Source organism: Oncorhynchus mykiss, chromosome 11, assembly GCF_013265735.2.
Source record: "Oncorhynchus mykiss isolate Arlee chromosome 11, USDA_OmykA_1.1, whole genome shotgun sequence".
Lineage (NCBI taxonomy): Eukaryota > Metazoa > Chordata > Actinopteri > Salmoniformes > Salmonidae > Oncorhynchus > Oncorhynchus mykiss.
Window position 1 is genome coordinate 34,667,366 of NC_048575.1, and position 26,189 is coordinate 34,693,554.

The following is a 26,189-nucleotide window of genomic DNA, read 5'->3' on the forward strand; positions in this document are numbered from 1 at the left end:
AAGGAGTCTATAGATGTATGATATTTTGCCTTTAATGGATTGTGCTGTGACAAGAAGGGTTTCAACTTCATTCAACTGAGTTCTAAACCTCCTCTTGGAGGTAAATGAGGAAATTACATGTCTAATTTGAAGATATTTTTAAAAAATGGGATCTTGGCACATCGAATTCACTGCAGAGCTCTTGAAAGGATTTCAGTGTAGTGGTTTTCTGATGAAATAGGTCTGAAAAGGTCCTGATTCTTAGAGTATGCCAAAGATTAAAGTTGGCATCCCTCAGTGCTTCTGGCAAGTCTGGGTTGCCTACTATAGGCGAGTGAGAACATATTTGGGAGGAAATGCCCAGGTATTTCTTACAGTCCCTCCATGCTAGTAGGGTGCTGTAAATCGCAAAGGTTTTGGCTATGTTGCCCACTTCACTAAAGTTATTAATGAATATAATTGAGCTTAAGGGCAATGAACCACAGGATTGGGCTTCTATCTGAATCCACGTTGACTCTTGGGCAGACCAGTAGTACAGTTGAAGGGAGGGAAGGAAGGGCAAGACCCCCTTTAGATTCAGGTTTTGATAAAGTGGAAAACTTGATCCTAGGTTTTTTATTGCCCCATATAAATTTGGTGATGCTTTGGTTAGTTGTTTTGAAGAAGGAAACTGGGAGATAGCATGGGAGCATCCGAAATAAGTAGTTTAGTCTAGGGAGGACGTTCATACGGATTACATTAATTCTTCCTACTAAGCTAATTGGGAGGGAGATCCAGGTTTGGAGAACGTTCTTGATTCGATCCAGGAGTGGAAGATAATTTTCCTTAAAAAGGCTATTCAGATCTGGTGTTATGAAGATCCCGAGGTATTGAAACCCCTGTGTTTTCCATTGGAAAGGACAAAGTGTCTTCATAGAGCTGGTGAGTGTAATATTGAGAGGGCAGACAGTGGATTTGTTAAAATTGATCTTATAACCTGAAAACTTGCCATACTGAGCAATTGTGTCTAAAATGAGAGGGAGGGATTTCTCAGGGTTGGATATGTAGAGCAAGACATCATCCGCGTAAAGCGAAATCTTGTGCTGCAGGCCACCTGCAGAAACGCCCATAATACTTGGATTGCTCCTTATCAGCTCTGCCAGAGGCTCCGCCCCCAACAAGTAGAGCAGCGGGGACAGCGAGCACCCTTGTCTTGTGCCCCGTTCCAGAGGGAATCTGGCATGGCATTTGGATGAGAGTATAGTGATTTGATCCATTTAATAAAATTTGGGCCCATATTGAACTTTTCTAAGACTGAAAACAGAAAGCTCCACTCCATCCTGTCAAACGCCTTCTCAGCATCCAGTGAAGCCTGCAGGACAGGGGTCTTTTGTGCGTTTACTTGATCAATAATATCAAAAAGACGGCGAATGTTATCAGAAGAGTATCTGTCTCTAATAAATCCAGTTTGGTCCGCTTTTATTATTTTGGGAAGAAGAGTGTTTAGTCTTTTGGCGAGCAATTTGGTAATTATTTTATAGTCGAAATCCAACAAGCTTATGGGCCGGAAGGACGAGCAGGATAGGGGGTCCTTGTCCTTTTTTAGCAGCACTGTAATGCGAGCTGTGTGCATTGAGTCTGGGAGAACTCCGTTTTTGCAAAAATCCTCCAGCATTGGCATGAAGATAGGGCTGAGCTGGGGCCAAAAAGCCTTATTAGGTGGCATGGAGGTAATTGCCTCCAGGATCTCCTCAGGAGTGAAGGGGGAGTTGAGATCTTCCTGGTCGGTCTCTGATAGTTTAGGTAGCGAGATTCCCTCTAGGAAAGAGTGGAGTTCTGCCTCCGTGTGTTTTCTCTCAGAGGTATATAGTTTGCAGTAAAAATCATGAAAAGTTAAATGGATCTTTTTTGGGTCATATGTGACCTCGTCCTCTGCTGTTCGGATAGCCATGATTGTACGCTCTGACTGCTCCTTTTTTAATTGGTAAGCAAGCAATCTACTGGGCCTATTGCTATACTCATGGTATTTCTGTTTAGTAAAGATTATTTTTTTTTTATCTCCCGAGTGTAGTCCAAATTCAGTTTGGCTTTGGCTGCTTTAAGATGACTCCAGGAGGTGCTGTCTAGGGATTGTTTATGTATTCTTTCACAGCATTCCAGCTCCCTCTCAAGATCTAGCCTGTGTGCTTCCATTGATTTTTTCTTAGAGGAAGCATATGCAATTAGATGACCTCTTAGTGTGGCTTTAGCAGCGTCCCACATTGTGGCCGGAGAAACAGGAGAATCTTTATTGTCTATCCATGTAGTTACCAATGTATGGAACTCGTCATTTGATAGCATGGAGGTGTTGAATTTCCAGCTCTTTGACCTCGGGATGTTTTTGCAAAGGTCAAAGCGGAGGTGGACAAAGGCGTGATCTGAAAGTGCTATGGGTCCAATTGTACATGTGGCTGAATTTATGAAACTCTTTGGGATAAAAATTTAATCTATACGGGAGTAGGTGTTATGGACATTAGAGTAGTATGTATAGTCCATAGATGAGCTATTATTCTCTCTCCAGATATCTATCAGTCCCATCTCTTTAGTAAGAGAGTTCAACATCTTTGCAGATCTAGGATTTGTGGTGGGGACTTCAGATGATTTGTCTAGGGTTGGGTTAAGGGTACAATTAAAATCTCCGGCCACCACGCCAAAGGAGACACAATGCTCATTGAACAGGGTTATGATTTTTGACATGAAGGCAGGAGTATCTGTGTTAGGGGCGTATATGTTTAATATAGTAATTGGTTGACCATATAGTGACCCAGTTATCAAAATAAATCTCCCCTCCGGATCAGATATGTTTTTGTCAATTATGAATGGAACATTTTTATGGATAAGTATGGCTGTGCCTCTACTGTTTGATTTGAAAGATGAGAAATACACCTGTCCCACCCAAGCTCTGCGGAGTTTGGCATGTTCAGCATCACAGAGGTGTGTCTCTTGTAATAGCGCAATGTCTGCTTTTTCCTTTTTTAGAGCACATAGTATCTTTTTTCGTTTTATTGCATGTCAATAGATTTAAGGTACTAGTCATCGTCATCGAACAGTAATCGAACTTTAGTGCAAGTCATCGCTGGGTAAAAGTGGATAGTAATTACAGCTGCGTTCACATAAAAGGAAAATAAATGGTGTACATAAAATAATAATCTCTGAACACCCCAGCCGAGTTCCCAAACAACTCGACACATCCCGTTGGATCTATTACCCCCCCGCCCAGTCTCAATTCTGTGTTCCGAATAAAACAAAAACCGGGAACAGTTAGCAACGCACAACGTCTCCCTCTCCCCACCAAAGAAATGCCTCATCCTCTCCACCCCGCATTGAGTAAATAACACAGTTGCCCTCGTCCAGACCACAGTAAAAGAGGGGAGAAAAATAAAATCAATAGCCCAGCCTACATATACCTCCCCCAAGTGACATAGGGAACCCCAGGTAATAATAGCAACAACAAAAAAAAAAACAGGGAAATAAAAGTAGGCTGAAACATTAGTAGGCCTAGGTTAGGCTATACAGCCCATCCCTCTCAGTTAAAGGACAATAAATATAAATTGGACGGCTATAATGACATTTAGGGGGTGGATCTCTGGATATCGGCTATATGTCGTCTTACCTCCTTTAGTAATGGCATTAATCGCATTTAGTCATTGGTCTGTTTCTCATTGGCCAGGATTGTCTTTCAAAAAACGTTTTGCCTCTTCGGGAGTTTTGAAGTGTCGCAAGGCTCCTTGGTGAAGAATCCTGAGCTCGTTTGGGTATTTGAATCCCCTGAAAATGCCTCGGTCAATGGAGTATTTCTTCACTTCGTCAAATTCTCGGCGTTTTCGGCGTATTCCAGCTGACAGGTCCTGGTGTAAAGCGAGTTTGGCGTTTCCCACTGTGATGGTGTTGTTTTTCGCCGCCTGTAGGACTCGTTCCTTGTCGGTGAATCTCAGGAAACGTATGGTGATTGGGCGCGGTGGTTGTCTGGCTGCTGGTGGGGGCCTCAGTGCTCGGTGAGCTCTCTCGAGTTCTATGGGCCTGTCGGTGGGCAGGTGGAGCCACTCGGGAAGTTTGTCTTGCAGGTAGCGGATCAGTGGCATGTTTCCCTCTTCTTTTTCGCCCAGATTGAATAGAACACAATTATTCCTTCGCCCCCTGTTTTCCAGGTCCTCTGTTTTCTCCTCCAGATGCTCGATTTTCTTTTTAGCATATGCTATTGTTTCCATATCATCTGTCAATAAGTTTTCCATGGATAGGGTTCGCCCCTCTGCCTCGTCCAGGCGCCCCGCGTTTATGGTTATCTTGTTGTTGATGTCAGGCAAAGCGTTTTCCAGGATTGTCACCTTGCCCCCTATCGCACTGAGCTGAGAGTTGATGGCATCTAACTTGGTGTTTAGTTCTGTACGTTGGGATCTCAACTCAGAAAGGATGTCTTCGACAGAGTGCGAGGTTGGCATTCGTTGTGCCTCGTGGGGGAGCGGGTTCTCTTGCTCCTGGCTAATGGCGCTCGTTTTTTCTGAAGCTAGCTTCTTCTTGGAGGCTTTTTCCGTCGCTAATACTCGAGTCCAGGTAAAAATGTCACCTGTAGTGTGTGTCGCCTTTTGTAGCCGCCATGACTTTTTCTTACTAAAGCTAAATGAGTGTGAACTTGGAGTGGAGGTAAGATTAGGAATTGGAAACTACTTGTGCGGAGCTCTTAGTTCATGCGGCCATCTCGTTCAAGGGTCACGTGATCCTCCAAATTCCATTTTTTTTATCAACTCAAAATATTTGTATGAACATAACAAGATTCAACAACTGAGACATAAATTGAACAAGTTCCACAGACATGTGACTAACAGAAATTGAATAATGTGTCCCTGATGAAAGGGAGGGGGTCAAAATCAAAAGTAACAGTCAGTATCTGGTGTGGCCACCAGCTGGTGTGACACACCGCCTCAGACCATGACGGACCCTCCACCTCCAAATCGATCCTGCTCCAGAGTACAGGCCTCGGTGTAACGCTCATTCCTTCGATGATGAACGCAAATCCAACCATCACCCCTTGTGAGACAAAACCGCGACTCGTCAGTGAAGAGCACTTCTTGCCAGTCGTGTCTGGTCCAGCGATGGTGGGTTTGTGCCCATAGTTTTTGGCGGTGATGTCTGGTAAAGACCTGCCTTACAACAGGCCTAGAAGCCCTCAGTCCAGCCTCTTTCAGCCTATTGCGGACAGTCTGAGCACTGATGGAGGGATTGTGCGTTCCTGGTGTAACTCGGGTAGTTGTTGTTGCCATCCTGTACCAGTCCCGTGTGATGTTCGGATGTACCGATCAAATTTATTTATATAGCCCTTCATACATCAGCTGATATCTCAATCTCAAAGTGCTGTACAGAATCCCAGCCTAAAACCCCAAACAGCAAACAATGCAGGTGTAGAAGCACGGTGGCTAGGAAAAACTCCCTAGAAAGGCCAACACCTATGAAGAAACCTAGAGAGGAACCAGGCTATGTGGGGTGGCCAGTCCTCTTCTGGCTGTGCCAGGTGGAGATTATAACAGAACATGGCCAAGATGATCAAATGTTCATAAATGACCAGCATGGTCAAATAATAATAAGACAGAACAGTTGAAACTGGAGCAGCAGCACAGCCAGGTGGACTGGGGACAGCAAGGAGTCATCATGTCAGGTAGTCCTGAGGCATGGTCCTAGGGCTCAGGTCCTCCGAGAGAAAGAAAGAGAGAATTAGAGAGAGCACACATAAATTCACACAGGACACCGAATAGGACAGGAGAAGTACTCAAGATATAACAAACTGACCCTAGCCCCCCGACACAAACTACTGCAGCATTAATACCGATCCTGTGCAGGTGTTGTTACACGTAGTCTGCCACTGCGATGATGATCAGCTCTCCATCCTGTCTACCTGTAGCTCTGTCTTAGGCATCTCACAGTACGGACATTGCAATTTATTGCCCTGGCCACATCTGCAGTCCTCATGCCTCCTTGCAGCATGCCTAAGGCACGTTCATGCAGATGAGCAGGGACCTTGGGCATCTTTCTTTTGGTGTTTTTCAGAGGCAGTAGAAAGGCCTCTTTTAGTGTCCTAAGTTTTCATTACTGTGACCTTAATTGTCTACCGTAAGCTGTTAGTGTCTTAACGACCGTTCCACAGGCGCATGTTCATGAATTGTTTATGGTTCATTAAACAAGCATGGGAAACAGTGTTTAAATCCTTTACAATGAAGATCTGTGAAGTTAATTTGTAAAAATCCAAATCCTGAGTCCTGAAAAAGGGCCGTTTCTTTTTTTGCCGAGTTGATGTTTTTTTTCTTGCTTTTTCGCAGACAGTGGGGGAAAAAACCTTTCTTTGACACACAACTTGAACCTCGAGCCTCTCCGTGGAATGAAATGGTCAGATCCCCACGAACACTCCAACCCTTCAAACATCTCACAGCAGACTCATTAAGATGTAAAAAATCATGAGATGATCTCCTCCTCAAACTTTAAAATCCCAAACTAATCATCAAACACAGAGCTGCTTCATTTCACCCCCACATCTTATTTTGTTTCATTATATAGAGAGATCGTCTGTTGGCGTTCAGAGCAGCGGAAAGAGATTTGATCTTTGATGTTGAGGAAGCGCCACTTTTACCCATCCCTCTGCCTGCTCCACCCCCTCCTACAAGTCAATTATGGTAATAGTTCCTTTTGCCAGGGGAAGTGGGGTCCTTGGAAAAGCATCAGAGGCCTTTTTTTTCCCCTACACATTTTTCTTTCACCAACATATTTTATTTAGATCACATTTAGATGTGCAAATTGATCGAAGAAGAGAGGAGAGAGAGAGTAAAGAAGGAGAGGGAAGCTTGTTCCCTCCCAAGCTCCAAGGCAGGGTGCTGGGGGTTCGGGGAGAAGAGACTCTCCCGAAGAATCCCGCTCCTTTATTCATGTGAGTCTGGAATACGTTTTGTTTTCTCCTAACCTCATTACGGGATATGGATCAGCACAAAGGAACTGTGCTGCAGCAGTAGGGTGCCGACCGAAACCTCCTTCCCTTATCCACTTCGCTCTCTGAAATTCGTGGGATAAACCCACGAGACAGAATGTCATGTTTCATAAATCACAGCACGCTCTGAAAATACATGAAAACAGTAGAGCCAACTTAATTTGGGAAGGTTTGTGTACTGACTTAATTTGACTACATTTGAGAGGGTTCGTGTAGTGACATGATTTGACTACATTTGAGAGGGTTAGTGTGCTGACATGATTTTACTACATTTGAGAGGGTTTGTGTACTGACATGATTTGATTTCATTTGAGAGGGTTCGTGTGGTGTGTAGCCTAACACTTGAGTAGCCTGTAAGGGAGGAGGAGAGATGGATCAGATGCCGAACCTGAACTGTACATTGTCCCCCATCTGTTTCACTACTCGTCTTGAGTGACAGGCACAGGGAGGGGAGGGCTGCTAGTTGAGCCCACTGATGCAGAACGGAAATGCTTCACACTGTTGTATCAAGTGGGCTGGATGTCCTTTGGGTGGTGGACCATTCTTGATACACGCGGGGAAATGTTGAGCGTGAAAAACCCAGCAACGTTGCATTTCTTGACACAAACCGCTGCGCCCGGGAAATACTACCATACACTGTTCAAAGGCACTTAAATATTTTCTTGAATGGCACTCATACACAATCTATACTCTACAGTGCATTCGGAAAGTATTCAGACCCCTTGAATTTTTCCACATTATGTTATAGCCTTATTCTAAAATGGGGTTCAATTGTTTTTACCCCCCTCAATGTACATACAATATCCCATAATGACAAAGTGAAAAAAAAAATGTTTTGCAAATGTATTAAAAATAAAGAACTGAATTATTCAGATCCTTCACTCAGTACTTTGTTGAAGCACCTTTGGCAGTGGTTACAGCCTCTAGTCTTCTTGGGTATGATGCTACAAGCTTGGCACACTTGTATTTGGGGAGTTTCTCCCATTCTTCCCTGCAGATCCTCTGGTACCCTTCACCAGATCTGTGCTTCTACACAATCCTGTCTTGGAACTCTAAGGACAATTCCTTCGACCTCATGGCTTGATTTTTGCTCTGACATGCACTGTCAACTGTGGGACCTTATATAGACAGCTGTGTGCCTTTCCAAATCATGTCCAATCAATTGAATTTACCACATGTAAAAGTTACCTGTGGTAAAATTTACCACAATCAAGTTGTAGGAACATCTCAAGGATGATCTATGGAAACAGGATGCCCCTGAGCTCAATTTCGAGTCTCATAGCAAAAGGTCTGAATATTTACAGTGAGGGGAAAAAAGTATTTGATCCCCTGCTGATTTTGTACGTTTGCCCACTGACAAAGAAATTATCAGTCTATAATTTGAATGGTAGGTTTATTTGAACAGTGAGAGACAGAATAACAAAAAAAATCCAGAAAAATGCATGTCAAAAATGTTATAAATTGATTTGCTTTTAATGAGGGAAATAAGTGTTTGACCCCATCTCAATCAGAAAGATTTCTGGCTCCCAGGTGTCTTTTTATACAGGTAACGAGCTGAGATTAGGAGCACGCTCTTAAAGGGAGTGCTCCTAATCTCAGTTTGTTACCTGTATAAAAGACACCTGTCCACAGAAGCAATCAATCAATCAGATTCCAAACTCTCCACCATGGCCAAGACCAAAGAGCTCCCCAAGGATGTCAGGGACAAGATTGTAGACCTACACAAGGCTGGAATGGGCTACAAGACCATCGCTAAGCAGCTTGGTGAGAAGGTGACAACAGTTGGTGCGATTATTCGCAAATGGAAGAAACACAAAATAACTCTCAATCTCCCTCGGCCTGGGGCTCCATGCAAGATCTCACCTCGTGGAGTTGCAATGATCATGAGAACGGTGAGGAATCAGCCTAGAACTACACGGGAGTATCTTGTCAATGTATACAAAAGTTTGTGGACACCCCTTCAAATTAGTGGAGTCGCCTATTTCAGCCATACCCGTTGCTGACAGGTGTATACAATCGAGAACACTGCCATGTAATCTCCATAGACAAACATTGGCAGTAGAATGGCCTTACTGAAGAGCTCAATGACTTTCAATGTGGCACCTTCATAGTATGCCACCTTTCCAACAATTCTGTTTGTCAACTTTTTGCCCCGCTAGAGCTGCCCCGGTCAACTGTAAGTGCTGTTATTGTGAAGTGGAAAGGGTGCTTCATGAAATGAGATTCCATGGACGAGCAGCCACACACAAGCCAAAGATCACCATGCGCAATGTCAAGCATCGGCTGGAGGGGTGTGAAGCTACCTGCCCAATGCATAGTGCCAACTGTAAAGTGTTGGTGGAGGAGGAATAATGGTCTGGGGCTGTTTTTCATATTTCTTAGTGCCCCTTAGTTCCAGTGAAGGGAAATCCTAACGCTACAGCATACAATTACATTCTAGTTGATTCTGTGCTTCCAACTTTGTGGCAACGGTTTGGGGAAGGCCCTTTCCTGTTTCAGCATGACAATGCCCCCATGCACAAAGCAAGGTTCATACAGAAATGGTTTGTTGAGATCGGTGTGAGAGCCCTGACCTCAACCCCATCGAACACCTTTGGGATGAATGCCGACTGCTAGCCAGGCCTAATCACCCAACATCAGTGCCTGACCTCACTAATACTCTTGTGACAGAATGGAAGCAAGTCCCAGCAGCAATGTTCCAACATCTAGTTCAAAGCCTTCTCAGAAGAATGGTGGCTGTTACAGCAGCAAAGGGGGACCAACTCCATATTAATGCCCCTGATTTTGGAGTGAGATGTTCGTCGAGCAGATGTCCACATACTTTTGGTCGTGTAGTGTATGTCTCAATGCTAAAAAAAATCCTTCTTTAACCTGTCTCCTCCCCTTCATCTACACTGATTTTGAAGTGGATTTAACAAGTGACCTCAATAAGGGATCTTAGCTTTCACCTGGTCAGTCTGACTCATGGAGAAATCAGGTGTCCTTAATATTTTGTATACTCATGTGTTTCGTACCCTCAGTGTATACCTCCTGGAGTCCCAGTTCAACTTCTGTGACACTTTAAGCCTTATCGCACAGAAACCATGTGTATTTCTCCCCTGTTTCTCTTCAGTTGCTCGTTCATTTATTTCCTGTTTGGCTGTGCGGCGGCAGTGAGAAGCAAGTAGCCAGAGATAAAAACCAGCCGGGCCTTTTCAGTTGGGCGCTCTGCTCTCGCTTGCTCCCGGCAGCCATTACTGGAACCTGGGTGACCCCGGGCGTGAATTAAGGAGGCCGGGCGCGTTTGGCGGGCCAGCTGATAGAGGGAGAGGAGGATAATAAGTCCACAGAGAACAGAGGGAGGGTGGGATGGAGGGAGGGATGAGAGCCTACAAAACCCAAGGACCTTCAAAGGCACTCATGATTCCTCTATTAGCAGCTTATGTACTGTATGTATCTGGTTTGTCTCATGCTGGCATAGAGACACACACACACTGCTTCCTGGCACACACACACACACACACTGATGTCTGACACACACACATACACTGATGTCTGGCACACACACAAACACTGATGTCTGGCACACACACACACACTCTGACTCACTTCCATGAGGGCAGTGAGGGATATAATTTATATACACTGCCCCAAAAAATAAAGGGAACACTAAAATAACACATCCTAGATCTAAATGAATAAAATATTCTTATTAAATAGTTTTTTCTTTACATAGTTGAATGTGCAGACAACAAAATCACACAAATCAATGGAAATCAAATTTTTCAACCCATGGAGGTCTGGATTTGGAGTCCACACTCAAAATTAAAGTGGAAAACCACACTACAGGCGAGCACATGGAGGGCTGTGCGCCCCCCCCCCCCCCCCCCCCCCCCCAAAGAAATGCCACCCACACCATGACTGACCCACCGCCGAACCGGTCATGCTGGAGGATGTTGCAGGCAGCAGAACATTCTCCACGGCGTCTCCAGACTCTTGTCACGTCTGTCACGTGCTCAGTGTGAACCTGCTTTCATCTGTGAAGAGCACAGGGCGCCAGTGGCGAATTTGCCAATCTTGGTGTTCTCTGGCAAATGCCAAACGTCCTGCACGGTGTTGGGCTGTAAGCACAACCCCCACCTGTGGACATCGGGTCCTCATACCACCCTCATGAAGTCTGTTGCTGACCGTTTGAGCAGACATGCACATTTGTGGCCTGCTGGAGGTAATTTTGCACGGCTCTGGCAGTGCTCCTCCTTGCACAAAGGCGGAGGTAGCGGTCCTGCTGCTAGGTTGTTGCCCTCCCACGGCCTCCTCCACGTCTCCTGATGTACTGGCCTGTCTCCTGGTAGCGCCTCCATGCTCTGGACAATACGCTGACAGACACAGCAAACCTTCTTGCCACAGCTCGCATTGATGTGCCATCCTGGATGAGCTGCACTACCTGAGCCACTTGTGTGGGTTGTAGACTCCGTCTCATGCTACCACTAGAGTGAAAGCGCCGCCAGCATTCAAAAGTGACCAAAACATCAGCCAAGAAGCATAGGAACTGAGAAGTGGTCTGTGGTCCCCACCTGCAGAACCACTCCTTTATTGGGGGTGTCTTGCTAATTGCCTATAATTTCCACCTGTTGTCTATTCCATTTGCACAACAGCATGTGAAATGTATTGTCAATCAGTGTTGCTTCCTAAGTGGACAGTTTGATTTCACAGAAGTGTGATTGACTTGGAGTTACATTATGTTGTTTAAGTGTTCCCTTTATTTTTTTGAGCAGTGTATATAACCTATATACAGGTTTTCTTCTGGATCAAAATGGGCCTCGGGCGATGGGCGTGGTCACGGGCGTGGCCTATGGTGCGGTCACTGACCAAACATTTTCAAGGCCCTCCTGTTCGCCGCAATGACACACTGTGGCTGTTTTAAAGCACATTTCCTGCCATTCTACACATTGTGCCATGGCTTATGCTTATCTACAGTATAGACTGCATATCTGAGTTTTTCCATCCCAAAAAGTATTTCCAAATGATTATTATCATTTTTTGGGAGGAGGGACTTGAACATAGGCGACATGAAAAAACAGCCCATCCAAAACTTTTCCATGCAGAAACCATCCCGATATAGAATGAACAGATTAGGCACAGCACTCAGTGTATGTATTGTGTGTGTTTGCGCACGTGTGAGTACGTTTTGTCCGTCATTACGTGAGCAGTATGTGACCAGGGTTTTTCCACTGTGTGAATGAAATAGGGCGGGTGGTGGTTTGGGAGAGATTTAACACGAAGTTGGCAGAGATTCACGCAATCCCATGCAACACAGGCGCAAGGCGAGCACTTCCCTCATGTTTCGTAAACCAGAACACACTCCAACATAAATGACTGCTTACATAACACACAGACCACAGCAGTCGGGTCAGTATGAGCAGCTAGCGCCCCGTCAAACACACTCCGGCTCCAGATCCACACCAAGCCGTGGGGAAAAGGGTGGGGCATCCAATCACACACACACAAAACGCACGTACGTGCTCCCGAGTAGTGCAGCGGTCTAAGGCACTGCATCTCAGTGCTAGAGGCGTCACTACAGACCCTGGTTCGATTCCGGGCTGTATCACAACCGACCGTGATTGGGAGTCCCATAGGGCGGCGCACAATTGGCCGGGTTAGGGGAGGGTCTGGCCGAGGGAGGCCGTCATTGTAAATAAAAAATTGTTCTTAACTGACTTACCTACTTAAATTAAAAATAAAATACGTACTCACAATACACACACACACACACACACACACACATACACACACACACAATACATATTCACGCACAGTCAATACACAACACAGTGTGCATTCAATACACAATACAGTGCATTCAAAAGTTTTCAGACCCCTGGACTTTTCCTACATTTTGCTAAAATATGCTAAAATTGATTAAATAATTTCCCCCCCCTCATCAATCTACAAAAAATACCCCATAATGACAAAGCAAAAACGTTTTTCAGAATTTGGGGAAAATGTATAAACATTTTATTTAATCAGTTTTAGAATAAGACTGTAACGTAACAAAATGTGGAAAAAGTCAAGGGGTCTGAATACTTTCCGAATGCACTGTACACACACACACACACACAATACCCTCAAATGGCATTGGATCATCGGATTAACAAGGCAATTATTCACATAGAAGTGCTGGAGAGGTGCTGTGAATGGGACTGTTGACTGCTTACATGGCTCAGTAGATACAATGCCAGTCGTGGTGGCATAACACCATGGGCTGCATCTCAAATGGCATCCTCTACCCTATATAGTGCACTACTTTTGACCAGAGCCCTATGGGTTTCAGAGGAGGCTGGTGGGAGGAGCTATAGGAGGACGGGCTCGTTGTAATGTAAGTAGGGGAAAAGGGTGCCATTTGAGATGTAGCCCCATGGACGGGGAACAGGACAGAAGCCAGCTTTCTCTCACTGACCTCTGTTCACAAGGGAAAGAGTTTGTTTCCCAGAGGGTTGTCTGAAAGAGAGAAACGGTAGTCATCGCTCTGCCACAGTAATACAGAGACGTCAAATTAAACAGAGTTTTCACATGGCTTTGTTGACGCTGTGCCAAAGTATGACTCGGCCGTGATTAGACATTTTCCTTGGATCCTTTATGCTTTTTCTCCGTCCTCGTTACTGTGCCATGCTTAATTTCACTGACTCTCTCTCCCTTCTCTCCCTTCTCTCGCTCGCTCTCTCTCCCTTCTCTCTCTCCTCTCGCGCTCTCTCTCCCTTCTCTCTCCTCTCTCGCTCTCTCTCCCTTCTCTCTCGCTCTCTCTCCCTTCTCTCTCTCGTTCTCTCTCCTCTGTGTCTTTCTTCTCCTCTCCAGGATATTGCGGACCCAGTCTCTAGAATGGTACTATAACAACGTGAAGAGCCGTTTCAAGAGGTTCGGCAGTGCCAAGGTTCTGAAGACGCTCTACAGGAATCACATAGTGGAGAGAGGAGGCATCTTGGATCTACCAGGTACATGTAAAAGCCTCCTCGTGGCCTTTCATGACTGCGTCAGTCCAAAGCAAACTCTCTCCCTCTCTCTGTCTTCCTGTGCATAACAGTGTCATATCTCTGGAGTTTAAAATACCTATTGAACATTCCACCCCAAAAAAGTATATAATTTTAATTATATGAAGAGTGCCTTGGTCCAGCTTAATTTAATGACCAAATATCTCTCTAGGCTTCTATGGCCCCTGTCTATACTACTGCCTGGCCCATTATGTGTGCTATGTTGGTTAATGCGCATTAACAGCTCTCAGTCAGTAACTCAACTACAGGGGGCAAAAGGTCTCGCGTCACATTTCCACTCGCGCATATACAGTAGAGAGAACCACAGTCCCTTGCCTCACAAGTCATGTGGTGAGAAACAGAAGCAATGGCCATCGGATATACACAGCCCCGCTTTCCCTCTAACACCGACTGTCACACACACACACACACACACACACACATTCTCTCTTTCGTAAGCACACATTATCTCTTTTTCTACCCACTCACTCACTCCCTCACCCCCCTTCCCCCACACACGTCATCTCTCTTTTATACCCAAACACACTCATCATCCACCACTGGCCAGCCTCCTGGACACAGTAGATGGTACTAATCCCTGAGGTTTGAGAGGGGTAATCCTTGTGTAATATTAGCAGACAGCTAGCGTTACGGCTGCTGCTCAGTAAGCCTAATGGGGGAGAGAAGAGAGTGGCCATGCTGCTAGGCCTGGGTGGGGTGGTGGTGATGGGGGCGGCAGCTGCTCTGCTGGCTGGGTCGTAAATCCCCTCAGTGGCCTGGGCCACTTTGGCCTCTGAATGATTAGTTCCTGCTGTGGGAACAGCATCATAATCCAGATGCCATTGTTTCCCCCTACCCCCATCAGCCTGGTCGGTCGGAGTGTATAGAGTTAGGGGATATTACCGTGGTATAGCACAGCGGGTTAAAGGGGCAATCTGGAATTCAAACAACGACAGCGGTGCGATGGGGTTTTTAAAAGTTTTATATACATCAATAATTAATAGCTCTCTATATCATCAATTAAAAGTAAAAAAAAATGTATTTTCAAATCCCAGATTGACCCTTTTAAAGGGACGAGGTGATTGAACAGAGGGGTACACCTCTGACTTCCAATGCTGATGTGGAACAGGCTGGCAAAAGTGTCCAACATGGCCGTTAAGCCTACTATTAGTGACAGTGCTAATGGTGCTCGTCTTGGCAGGAATAGGGCCACTGTATTTTCTTCGCCATCCTACCCGGAACAGCTGCTAGTCATAGCAGTTACAGTGCCAGTCAAAAGTTTGGACACACCTACTCATTTCAGGGTTTTTATTTTATTTTGACTGTTTTCTACAGTTACTCTTTCTTAAACTATGAAATAACCGACATGGAGTCATGTAGTTACCAAAAAAGGGTTAAACAAATCAAAATATAATTTATATTTGAGATTCTTCAAAGTAGCCACCCTTTGTCTTGATTACAGCTTTGCACACTCTTGGCATTCTCATAACCAGCTTCATGAGGTAGTCACCTGGAATACATTTAAATTAACAGGTGTGCCTTGCTAAAAGATCATATGTGGAATTTCTTTCCTTAACCTGTCTGGGAATGGGGTTCCGCTACCGGCCAACAGCCAATGAAATTGCAGGGCACCAAATACAAATCAACAAAAATCTCATAAATCAAATTTCTCAAGCATACAAGTATTAGGCACCATTTTAAAGATACAATTCTCGTTAATCCAGCCACAGTGTCTGATTTCAAAAAATGCTTTACAGCGAAAGCTCCACAAATGATTGTTAGGTCAGCACCAAGTCACAGAAAAACCCAGCCATTTTTCCAGCCAAAGAGAGGAGTCACAATAAGCGCAAATAGAGAAAATTAATCAATTGTTTTGTTCGATAAAGTGCATATTTATATCCAAAAATCTCATTTTACATTGGCGTGTTATGTTCAGTAGTTCCAAAACATGCAGTGATTTTGCAGAGAGCCACATCAATTCACAGAAATACTCATTATAAATGTTGATGAAAATTCAAGTTTTATGCATGGAACTTTAGATACACTTCTCCTTAATGCAACCGCTGTGTCAGATTTCAAAACAGCTTTACGGAAAAAGCATAATCTGAGTACGGCGCTCAGAGCCCAAACCAGCCAAAAGAAATATCCATCCATGTTGCGCAGTCAACATTAGTCAGAAATAGCATTATAAATATTCACTTAACTTTGATGATCGTCATCAGAATGCACTCCCAGGAATCCCAGGTCGACAATAAATGTTTGATTTCTTTGATTAAGTTCATAATTTATGTCCATATACCTCCTTTTGTTAGGGCGTTTGGTAAACAAATCCAAAACGCGCGTGTATGTCCAGACGAAAGTTCAAAAAGTTATATAACAGGTCGTAGAAACATATCAAACTATGTATAGAATCAATCTTTAGGATGTTTTTATCATAAATGTTCAACAATGTTCCAACAGGAGAATTCCGTAGAAAAGCAATGGAACGAGAGCTACCTCTCATGTGAATGCGCGTGACTGAGATCGATGCTGCTGGCAGACCACTGACTCAAAGAGCCCTCATTCCCCCCTCCTTTATAGTAGAAGCCTGAAACAAGTATCTAAAGATGGTTGACATCTAGTGGAAGCCTTAGGAAGTGCAACAACCAATATCCCACTGTGTATTCGATAGGGGCTGAGTTAAAAAACTACAAACCTCAGATTTCCCACTTCCTGTTTGGATTTTTTCTCGGGTTTTGGCCTGCCATATGAGTTATGTTGTACTCACAGACATCATTCAAACAGTTTTAGAAACTTCAGTGTTTTTTCTTTCCAATACTAACAATAATATGCATATATTAGCATCTAGGACTGAGTAGGAGGCAGTTTTACTCTGGGCACGCTTTTCATCCAAAAGTGAAAATGCTGCCCCCTATCCCAAAGAAGTTAATGCTTTTGAGCCAATCAGTTGTGATGGCATACAGAAGATAGCCCTATTTGGTAAAATACCAAGTCCATATTATGGCAAGAACAGCTCAAATAAGTGCTGTCGCAAAAACCATCAAGCGCTAGGATGAAACTCTCTCTCATGAGGACCTCCACAGGAAAGGAAGACCCAGAGTTACCTCTGCTGCAGAGGATAAGTTCATCAGAGCTACCAGCCTCTGAAATTGCAGCCCAAATAAATGCTTCTCAGAGTTCAAGTAACAGACACATCTCAACATCAACTGTTCAGAAGAGACTGTGTGAATCAGGCCTTTCATGGTCGAATTGCTGCAAAGACACCACTACTAAAGGACACCAATAAGAAGAGACTTGCTTGGGCCAAGACGCACGAGCAATGGACATTAGACCAGTGGAAATCTGGAAATCAGTGGAAATCTGTCAAAATTTTCGATTTTTGGTTCCAACCGCCGTGTCTTTGTGAGACGCAGAGTAGGTGAACGGATGATCTCAACGTGTGTGGTTCCCACCGTGCATCGTGGAGGAGGTGGTGTGATGGTGTCTGGGGTGCTTTGCTGGTGACACTGTCTATGATTTATTTAGAATTCAAGGCACACTTAACCAGCATGGCTACCACAGCATTCTGCAGCGAGTGAAGGAAAAGCAGCCAACAAGTGCTCAGCATATGTAAGAACTCCTTCAAGACTGTTGCAAGTTATTCCAGGTGAAGCTGGTTGAGAGAATGCCAAGTGTGTTCAAAGCTGTCATCAAGGCAAAGGGTGGCTACTTTGAAGAATCTCAAATATAAAATATATTTTTGTATGTAACACTTTTTTGGTTTCTACATGATTTCAGATGTGATGTTTCATAGTGTTGATGTCTTCACTTTTGTTCTACAATGTAGAAAATAGTCAAAATAAAGGAAAACCCTTGAATGAGTCGTTGTTTTTGACTGGCACTGTACATCACTGTTTGAAGGATTAGGAGTATCAAAGCTCCACTACTGTTGTGTTGACTGGTGACTCTTTGTCCACCTGTCTGGTGGCTGTTGGTCCAATCAGCTCCACTGTCTGTCTGTGTCCCTGTACAGTCCAAAGGGCCCTCCTCTCCCAATCTGTCTTCCCAGCTGTCCCCATCTGATCCCCTATCCTCCCCTCTCTCCTCCTCTCCTCTCACTGCCACTCTTATATCACACAGGGACAAAATGGGATGAGCTGCTAGCTGCCGCAGGGGCTCCCATTTCAGATGAGCTGAACAGATTATACTGCATGAGAGTCACAAGCACGCACCACTGCATCACACCGTAGCGGCGCGTGCGTGTTTGTGTGGCCATGTGCGTTGTCCCTGAGAATGTCCTCTTCACCATTCTGAGTGTGCTCTCCCTCCTCCTCCTCCTCGTATATTAGATTGAAAGGGGAGAGACTGTAAAGATGTACCCATAATGGTTCAAGGCCATGGTGCTGTAGAAATACTGGATGAAGACATGTTGTATTTGTCTGAGCCAGTGGTGGAAAAAAGTACTCAATTGTCATACGTGAGTAAAAGTAAAGATACCTTCATAGAAAATGACTCAAGTGAAAGTCATCCAGTTAAATACTACTTGAGGAAAAGTCTAAAAGTATTTTGTTTTGAAAATATACTTAAGTATCAAAAGTAAATGTAAATGTATTCATAATTTCAAATTCCTTATATTATGCAAACCAGACAGCACAATTTCTTGTATTTTTATTTATTTACGGATAGCCAGGGGCACACTACAACACTCTGACATTAATTTGCAAAAAACCCATTTGTGTTTAGTGAGTCTGCCAGATCAGAGGCAGTAGGAATGAACAGTGATGTTCTCTTGATAAGTGTGTGAATTGAGCCATTTTCCTGTCAAAATGTAACAAGTATGGTGTCAGGGAAAATGTATGGAGTAAAAAGTACATTATTTTATTTAGGAATGTAGTGAAGTAGAAGTTGTCAAAAAATATAAATAGTAAAGTACAGATGCCTCCCCAAAAATCGACTTAAGTAAAAAATACTTTAAAGTACTACTTAAGTACTTTACACCACTGATCTGAGCCCACAATGTATGAAGGCACATTTTGTTGACATAACAAACTATACCTCGATTGATCTGAAAGTGGGGAGATCTGACTACAGCTGTTGGTTTGAGTTGAGGAGCTTTTGACAAACTAGAGGAAAAGTCAAGCGCCTTCGAAAAGAGCAGATAGTATTTGAAAGTAATAGAACACTTTCCGCCCACTTGACAATCACAGGTGAATGAAGGTTGGTTTTAACGCCGTTGCCATTTTTAAAGGGATAATTCACCCAAATTACAAAATGATATACAGTGAGGGAAAAAAGTATTTGATCCCCTGCTGATTTTGTACGTTTGCCCACTGACAAAGAAATTATCAGTCTATAATTTGAATGGTAGGTTTATTTGAACAGTGAGAGACAGAATAACAACAACAAAAATCCAGAAAAACGCATGTCAAAAATGTCAGAGCGAGTGACGTTTGAAATGCTATTAGCGCGCACCTGCTAACTAGCTAGCCATTTCACATCGGTTACACCAGCCTTATCTCGGGAGTTGATAGGCTTGAAGTCATAAACAGCGCAATGCTTGAAGCACAAAGAAGAGCTGCTGGCAAAATGCACGAAAGTGCTGTTTGAATGAATGCTTAGGGGCCTGCTGGTGCCTACCATCGCTCAGTCAGACTGCTCTATCAAATAGTCTTAATTATGACATAATAACACACAGAAATACTAGCCTTAGGTCATTAATATGGTCGAATCCGGAAACTATCATCTCGAAAACAAGACGTTTATTCTTTCAGTGAAATACGGAACCATTCATAAGTCTAAATATTCCTGTTACATTGCACAACCTTCAATGTTATGTCATAATTACGTAAAATTCTGGCAAATTAGTTTGCAATGAGCCAGGATGCCCAAACTGTTGCATGTACACTGACTCTGCGTGCAATGAACGCAAGAAAAGTGACACAATTTCACCTGGTTAATATTGTCTGCTAACCTGGATTTATTTTAGCTAAATATGCAGGTTTAAAAATATATACTTCTGTGTATTGATTTTAAGAAAGGTATTGATGTTTATGGTTAGGTACACATTGGCGTAAGAACAGGCCTTTTTCGCGAATACGCACCGCATCGATTATATGCAACGCAGGACACGCTAGATAACTACACATGGTTGACGATATTACTAGTTTAACTAGTGATTATGATTGATTGTTTTTTTTCATAAGATAAGTTTAATGCTAGCTAGCAACTTACCTTGGCTTATTGCATTCGCGTAACAGGCAGGCTCCTCGTGGAGTGCAACGAGAGGCAGGTGGTTCGAGCGTTGGACTAGTTAACTGTAAGGTTGCAAGATTGAATCACCCGAGCTGACAAGGTAAAAACCTGTTGTTCTGCCCCTGAACACGACAGTCAACCCACCCACCGCTCTTAGGCAGTCATTGAAAATAAGAATGTGTTCTTAACTGACTTGCCTAGTTAAATAAAGATAAAAAATTAAAACAATCGGTGTCCAGAAATACAGATTTCTGATTGTTATGAAAACTTGAAATCGATCATAATTAATTAATCGGCCCCGATTAATCGGTCAACCTCTAATAGGTACTATACGTATAGCTCTAGCCAACCCAGTGAATCAGTGACTGTTGACCTTGTTGTCTCTCTCCTGCTTCCTGCTGCTGTCTCTGGTTTTAGAACATTAGTGACTCACACACAGCCCTGTCCTGAAATGTGTGTGTGTGTGTGTGTCTGTGGCGAAACACGCAATGCCAAGCGCTGTCACATCGGTGACATGCAGCACCAGGAGTGTATCTGCGATATGTCTGTCAGGACTTGAGTAGTTGTGTGTGTTTTTTTGTGAACGGATTGTGCATGTTTGTGAATGGTTTGTGTGTGTGTGGGGGTTTATGTACATATGCACATTTGTGTTTTTGTGTGTGTGGTCTGTGCGTCTGTGTCCCCGTACTTGTGCGTATGCACTCGCGGGTTTGTGTATGTGTGTGCTTGTTGTTTACAGGATGGCATAGTGTAGTGCTACGGTCCCACAGAAGCTTGAGGTGATGTCATGATGTGACCTTGAGTGACTCTGGTGTCAAAGATATATTAACCTGTCACTAACTATCTGTCAGACGTTTGAAAACGTTTAAGGACACACAAAAACCAACATACACGCACACACTTCTTCTCTTTCTCTCTCTCACACACACACACACACACACACACACACACACACACACACACACACACACAGTGCCACCCAACTAATTATTGTAGAGGCGTTGTCAGTGTCAGAACACAATTGGTAGGTGGAGAACAGAACAGAAATCCACCATGCCCTTCTCATCTCAATCCCTAATGGCACCTGTTCTGCAGTGCCCCTGGTGGCCAGTATGTTTCACTACAACATGCAGCAGATGGAACAGTCAGGTTAACTCCCAGTCTGTGCATTTCTCATTCACAAACTCTCTCTCTCTTTCTATCCCTCTCTCGCTTGTTCTCTCTCTCTCTTCCTCTCTCGCTTGTTCTCTCTCTCACTTCCTCTCTCTGGCTCTCTCAATCTCCCCGCCCTCTCTCTCTCTCTCTCTCTCTCGCTCGCTCGCTCGCTCGCTCTCTCTCTCTTCGTCTGTCTTTCTCTCTCTTTCTCTTACTGTTGGTGTGTGAGCTGCCAGGGTGTAAATGAAGGCCCAGTCATTGCTGAAAGCTGCCTGTTGTGGGTGTGCCTGGTGTGTGTGTGTGCCTGTGTGTGTGTGAGCCTGTGTGTGTGTGTGCCTGTGCGTGTGTGTGTGTGTGTCGGTGTGCTGGGAAAGCGTACGATGGCAGATGCTCTAATATAATTGAAAGCTAGCTGTCTGGACTGCTGCTGGAGGAACTTTACCTTTAAGTGGAGCTTTACCGACAGGAGTGTCTCTCTCTCACACACACACACACACAGCCCGGTGCTGCCGTCGGCAGGGTAGTCATGGTGATATCGAGTGACTCCCCTCCCTGTGGGGAAAAGGTGAGACCGTGGTCAATGAGAAGAAATGAAACAGGATCAGTAAAGATAGATCTCTCTCCATCTCTCGGTAATAAACTGACATGAGATGACGTAAGCTACCTGGTTTGAGGAGGACACGCCCAGTGCAGGTGGGGAGGGGGTCTGTTCGGCGTGGAGGGTCGAAACGATTCAGGAGAGGGTCATGACAGTGCGTGGCGGGGTGTTGTGTCATGGTAAAATCTGCGGGTTTCACGTGTTCGGTCTGTCTGTCAGACTGTCTGCCTGGACGGTGAAGCGTCAGGCGGTGGACATTGCTGTGAAAGATGACAGACAGGGGTCACCTGCAACAATGACACTTGTTACCCAGGGAATCACTCACTTTGCCATACATCTAGTTCTCACATCCTCAGCATCCTCAGAAAGTGCGTGTGTGTGACAAGGAAATAGAGAGGGGGGAAAAAGAGTGTGGCCGTGTGTATGAGGGCGAGAGAGATGTAGACAAAAAGACAGGGGAAGTGAGAGAAAGAAAGAAACAGAAAAGCGTCAGTAAACAAAATACCACGCGGCCTCCATCTTGTGATCCTGTTTGTTTACAGGCCGTTGTTGTTGCTGCATTTCCTTCATTAGGACGCGGTCATCGTCAGCGGTGCCAGTGTATCTCCCTGTCCAACTGCGTCCATGATTTCTGACTTTATTAATGCTGGGTAATATACTGCTGTTGTTGTTGTTGTTGTTGTTGGCTGTATCTCTCCTTTAAGTCACAATGAACAGGCACACACACACACACACACACACACACACACGCTGTATCTAAAACAGAGCAGAGGAGAGCGAGGCCTTTGGAGTGGCATTTAATGAAGCTGACCTGAAGCGTTTGAGACGCATTCAGGAAGCTGACTTAAACCATACGCCATGGTGGAGTTGTTGGGGCCACGAATCTCACTTATTATCAGAGGGGAAAAAACAAGCCATCAGATGGCCAAACATACTCCAGAGAGGAGTGGCGGGATGGTCGAACGATGACAGAAAGAGGAGGAGGAAGAGGAAGGCCGGGAGGACACAGGACCGTGATGTGGATGAAGAAGACATTGGTGGGAGTTCTTTTCGGATCAAAGAAGAACTGAAAGGCTGATGACTCCCTCTTCAGCCGGAGAGGACTAAAACGGTTAAAACACAAGTCAACCTGTCCTATGCCTGACCAAGCAGAGTCCCACTACAGACGGACAGACCAACACAAGCAACTCTGTCTGCTCGCCCTGTCCCAAATGTCACTGCAGTTTCAGCCTCACTGCACACAGACACTCAGAGGAGTCCTAGTGGCTTGCCGCGACTCCCACTGCTAGGTTCCGAGTGTTTCGTGTCACCGCTGTAGTCGTCACAGCCTCAGCCTCTATATATACACACACACACACACACACACACACACACACACACACACACACACACACACACACACACACACACACACAGTACTTCAGAGGCACAGGCTGTGGCAGGGTGATCATTTCAGCTGTACCACCGGAGTTCGTCCCAGAGCTGTGGATCTTAGCTGCTAATTGAAGGAAGTCGATTGTTCCCGTGAGAGGAACTAACAAGTCGATGAAAGACCTCCTGGAGAAAACAGATGGCCCTATGGGATACATATCTGCCAACAAATGGCCCTCTGCAAATGGTGTGGTTTATGAAGAGACGACACTACGCAGACACACCCACGGTTCATACACACACACACGCATACACTACAGTACACTACACACGGCTGAAAGAAGAGATGTGTTGAAATGAGCTGGAGCAGTGTCGTAGGTTCTCTGCTCTACTGTTTCCTCCTGTTTCATATCATTGCTCTCCTCTGCTGATGAGGCTGAGGTGAGGCTCTCAGTGTGACCCGAGGTTCCTCCCAGCAGAGTCCGTAGCTAACCTCTGACCTCTAACCTCTGCCTCTTTCTCCCCTGTAGAAAGCAGTGTTCACGACAGAAGCAATGACAATGATGGCAGCGTCTGTGGCAGTGACTCAACCTTCTACAGGCAGAGTGAAGGTACACAACCTCATATAGAACCCAACCAATGATTAATGGTCATACTAGCTATATCTGTTTCATCATACTAGCTTATTGCATATAGCCACAGCAACACACCACACACACACACACACACACACACACACTGCTGCGTGGTCTTCTTGTTCCAGAGGTCTGTGACCCTCCCAGTCGGCCACTTGTGTTTGTGAATCACAGTAATCACAGCAGCACTCCACCACAGCCCTGACATGAGTCACCACAGCAGCACTCCACTACAGCCCTGACATGAGTCACCACAGCAGCACTCCAACCACAGCCCTGACACGAGTCACCACAGCAGCACTCCACCACAGCCCTGACATGAGTCACCACAGCAGCACTCCACCACAGCCCTGACACGTGTCACCACAGCCGCACTCCACCACAGCCCTGACACGAGTCACCACAGCCACACTCCACCACAGCCCTGACACGAGTCACCACAGCAACACTCCACCACAGCCCTGACACGAGTCACCACAGCAACACTCCACCACAGCCCTGACACGAGTCACCACAGCAACACTCTACCACAGCCCTGACACGAGTCACCACAGCCACACTACACCCCAGCCCTGACATGAGTCACCACAGCAAATGACAAGACCACAGTGTGCTTATCTGCCCCTCTAGCAGACTCCCAAACACATATGCGCTCACATGTGTGTGTGTGTATATATATATATATATATATATATACATACATACATATACAGTGCCTTGCGAAAGTATTCGGCCCCCTTGAACTTTGCGACCTTTTGCCACATTTCAGGCTTCAAACATAAAGATATAAAACTGTATTTTTTTGTGAAGAATCAACAACAAGTGGGACACAATCATGAAGTGGAACGACATTTATTGGATATTTCAAACTTTTTTAACAAATCAAAAACTGAAAAATTGGGCGTGCAAAATTATTCAGCCCCCTTAAGTTAATACTTTGTAGCGCCACCTTTTGCTGTGATTACAGCTGTAAGTCGCTTGGGGTATGTCTCTATCAGTTTTGCACATCGAGAGACTGACATTTTTTCCCATTCCTCCTTGCAAAACAGCTCGAGCTCAGTGAGGTTGAATGGAGAGCATTTGTGAACAGCAGTTTTCAGTTCTTTCCACAGATTCTCGATTGGATTCAGGTCTGGACTTTGACTTGGCCATTCTAACACCTGGATATGTTTATTTTTGAACCATTCCATTGTAGATTTTGCTTTATGTTTTGGATCATTGTCTTGTTGGAAGACAAATCTCCGTCCCAGTCTCAGGTCTTTTGCAGACTCCATCAGGTTTTCTTCCAGAATGGTCCTGTATTTGGCTCCATCCATCTTCCCATCAATTTTAACCATCTTCCCTGTCCCTGCTGAAGAAAAGCAGGCCCAAACCATGATGTTGCCACCACCATGTTTGACAGTGGGGATGGTGTGTTCAGCTGTGTTGCTTTTACGCCAAACAAAACATTTTGCATTGTTGCCAAAAAGTTCAATTTTGGTTTCATCTGACCAGAGCACCTTCTTCCACATGTTTGGTGTGTCTCCCAGGTGGCTTGTAGCAAACTTTAAACAACACTTTTTATGGATATCTTTAAGAAATGGCTTTCTTCTTGCCACTTCCATAAAGGCCAGATTGGTGCAATATACGACTGATTGTTGTCCCATGGACAGAGTCTCCCACCTCAGCTGTAGATCTCTGCAGTTCATCCAGAGTGATCATGGGCCTCTTGGCTGCATCTCTGATCAGTCTTCTCCTTGTATGAGCTGAAAGTTTAGCGGGACGGCCAGGTCTTGGTAGATTTGCAGTGGTCTGATACTCCTTCCATTTCAATATTATCGCTTGCACAGTGCTCCTTGGGATGTTTAAAGCTTGGGAAAACGTTTTGTATCCAAATCCGGCTTTAAACTTCTTCACAACAGTATCTCGGACCTGCCTGGTGTGTTCCTTGTTCTTCATGATGCTCTCTGCACTTTTAACGGACCTCTGAGACTATCACAGTGCAGGTGCATTTATACGGAGACTTGATTACACACAGGTGGATTGTATTTATCATCATTAGTCATTTAGGTCAACATTGGATCATTCAGAGATCCTCACTGAACTTCTGGAGAGAGTTTGCTGCACTGAAAGTAAAGGGGCTGAATAATTTTGCACGCCCAATTTTTCAGTTTTTGATTTGTTAAAAAAGTTTGAAATATCCAATAAATGTCGTTCCACTTCATGATTGTGTCCCACTTGTTGTTGATTCT

General features: G+C 44.7%; 1 protein-coding gene across 3 annotated transcripts in view; it reads left to right on the plus strand.

The window, feature by feature from the left end:
• The window catches only part of LOC110535611 (rab effector MyRIP), a 153,270-nt gene that overhangs the window by 108,025 nt on the left and 19,056 nt on the right, over positions 1 to 26,189 (plus strand). For all 3 annotated transcript variants that reach the window (XM_036935342.1, XM_036935344.1, XM_036935343.1), the window contains exons 4-5: positions 13,796 to 13,932; positions 23,854 to 23,934. In XM_036935342.1, the coding sequence (XP_036791237.1) occupies positions 13,796 to 13,932; positions 23,854 to 23,934 (218 nt within the window). The remainder of the gene's footprint in view (positions 1 to 13,795; positions 13,933 to 23,853; positions 23,935 to 26,189) is intronic.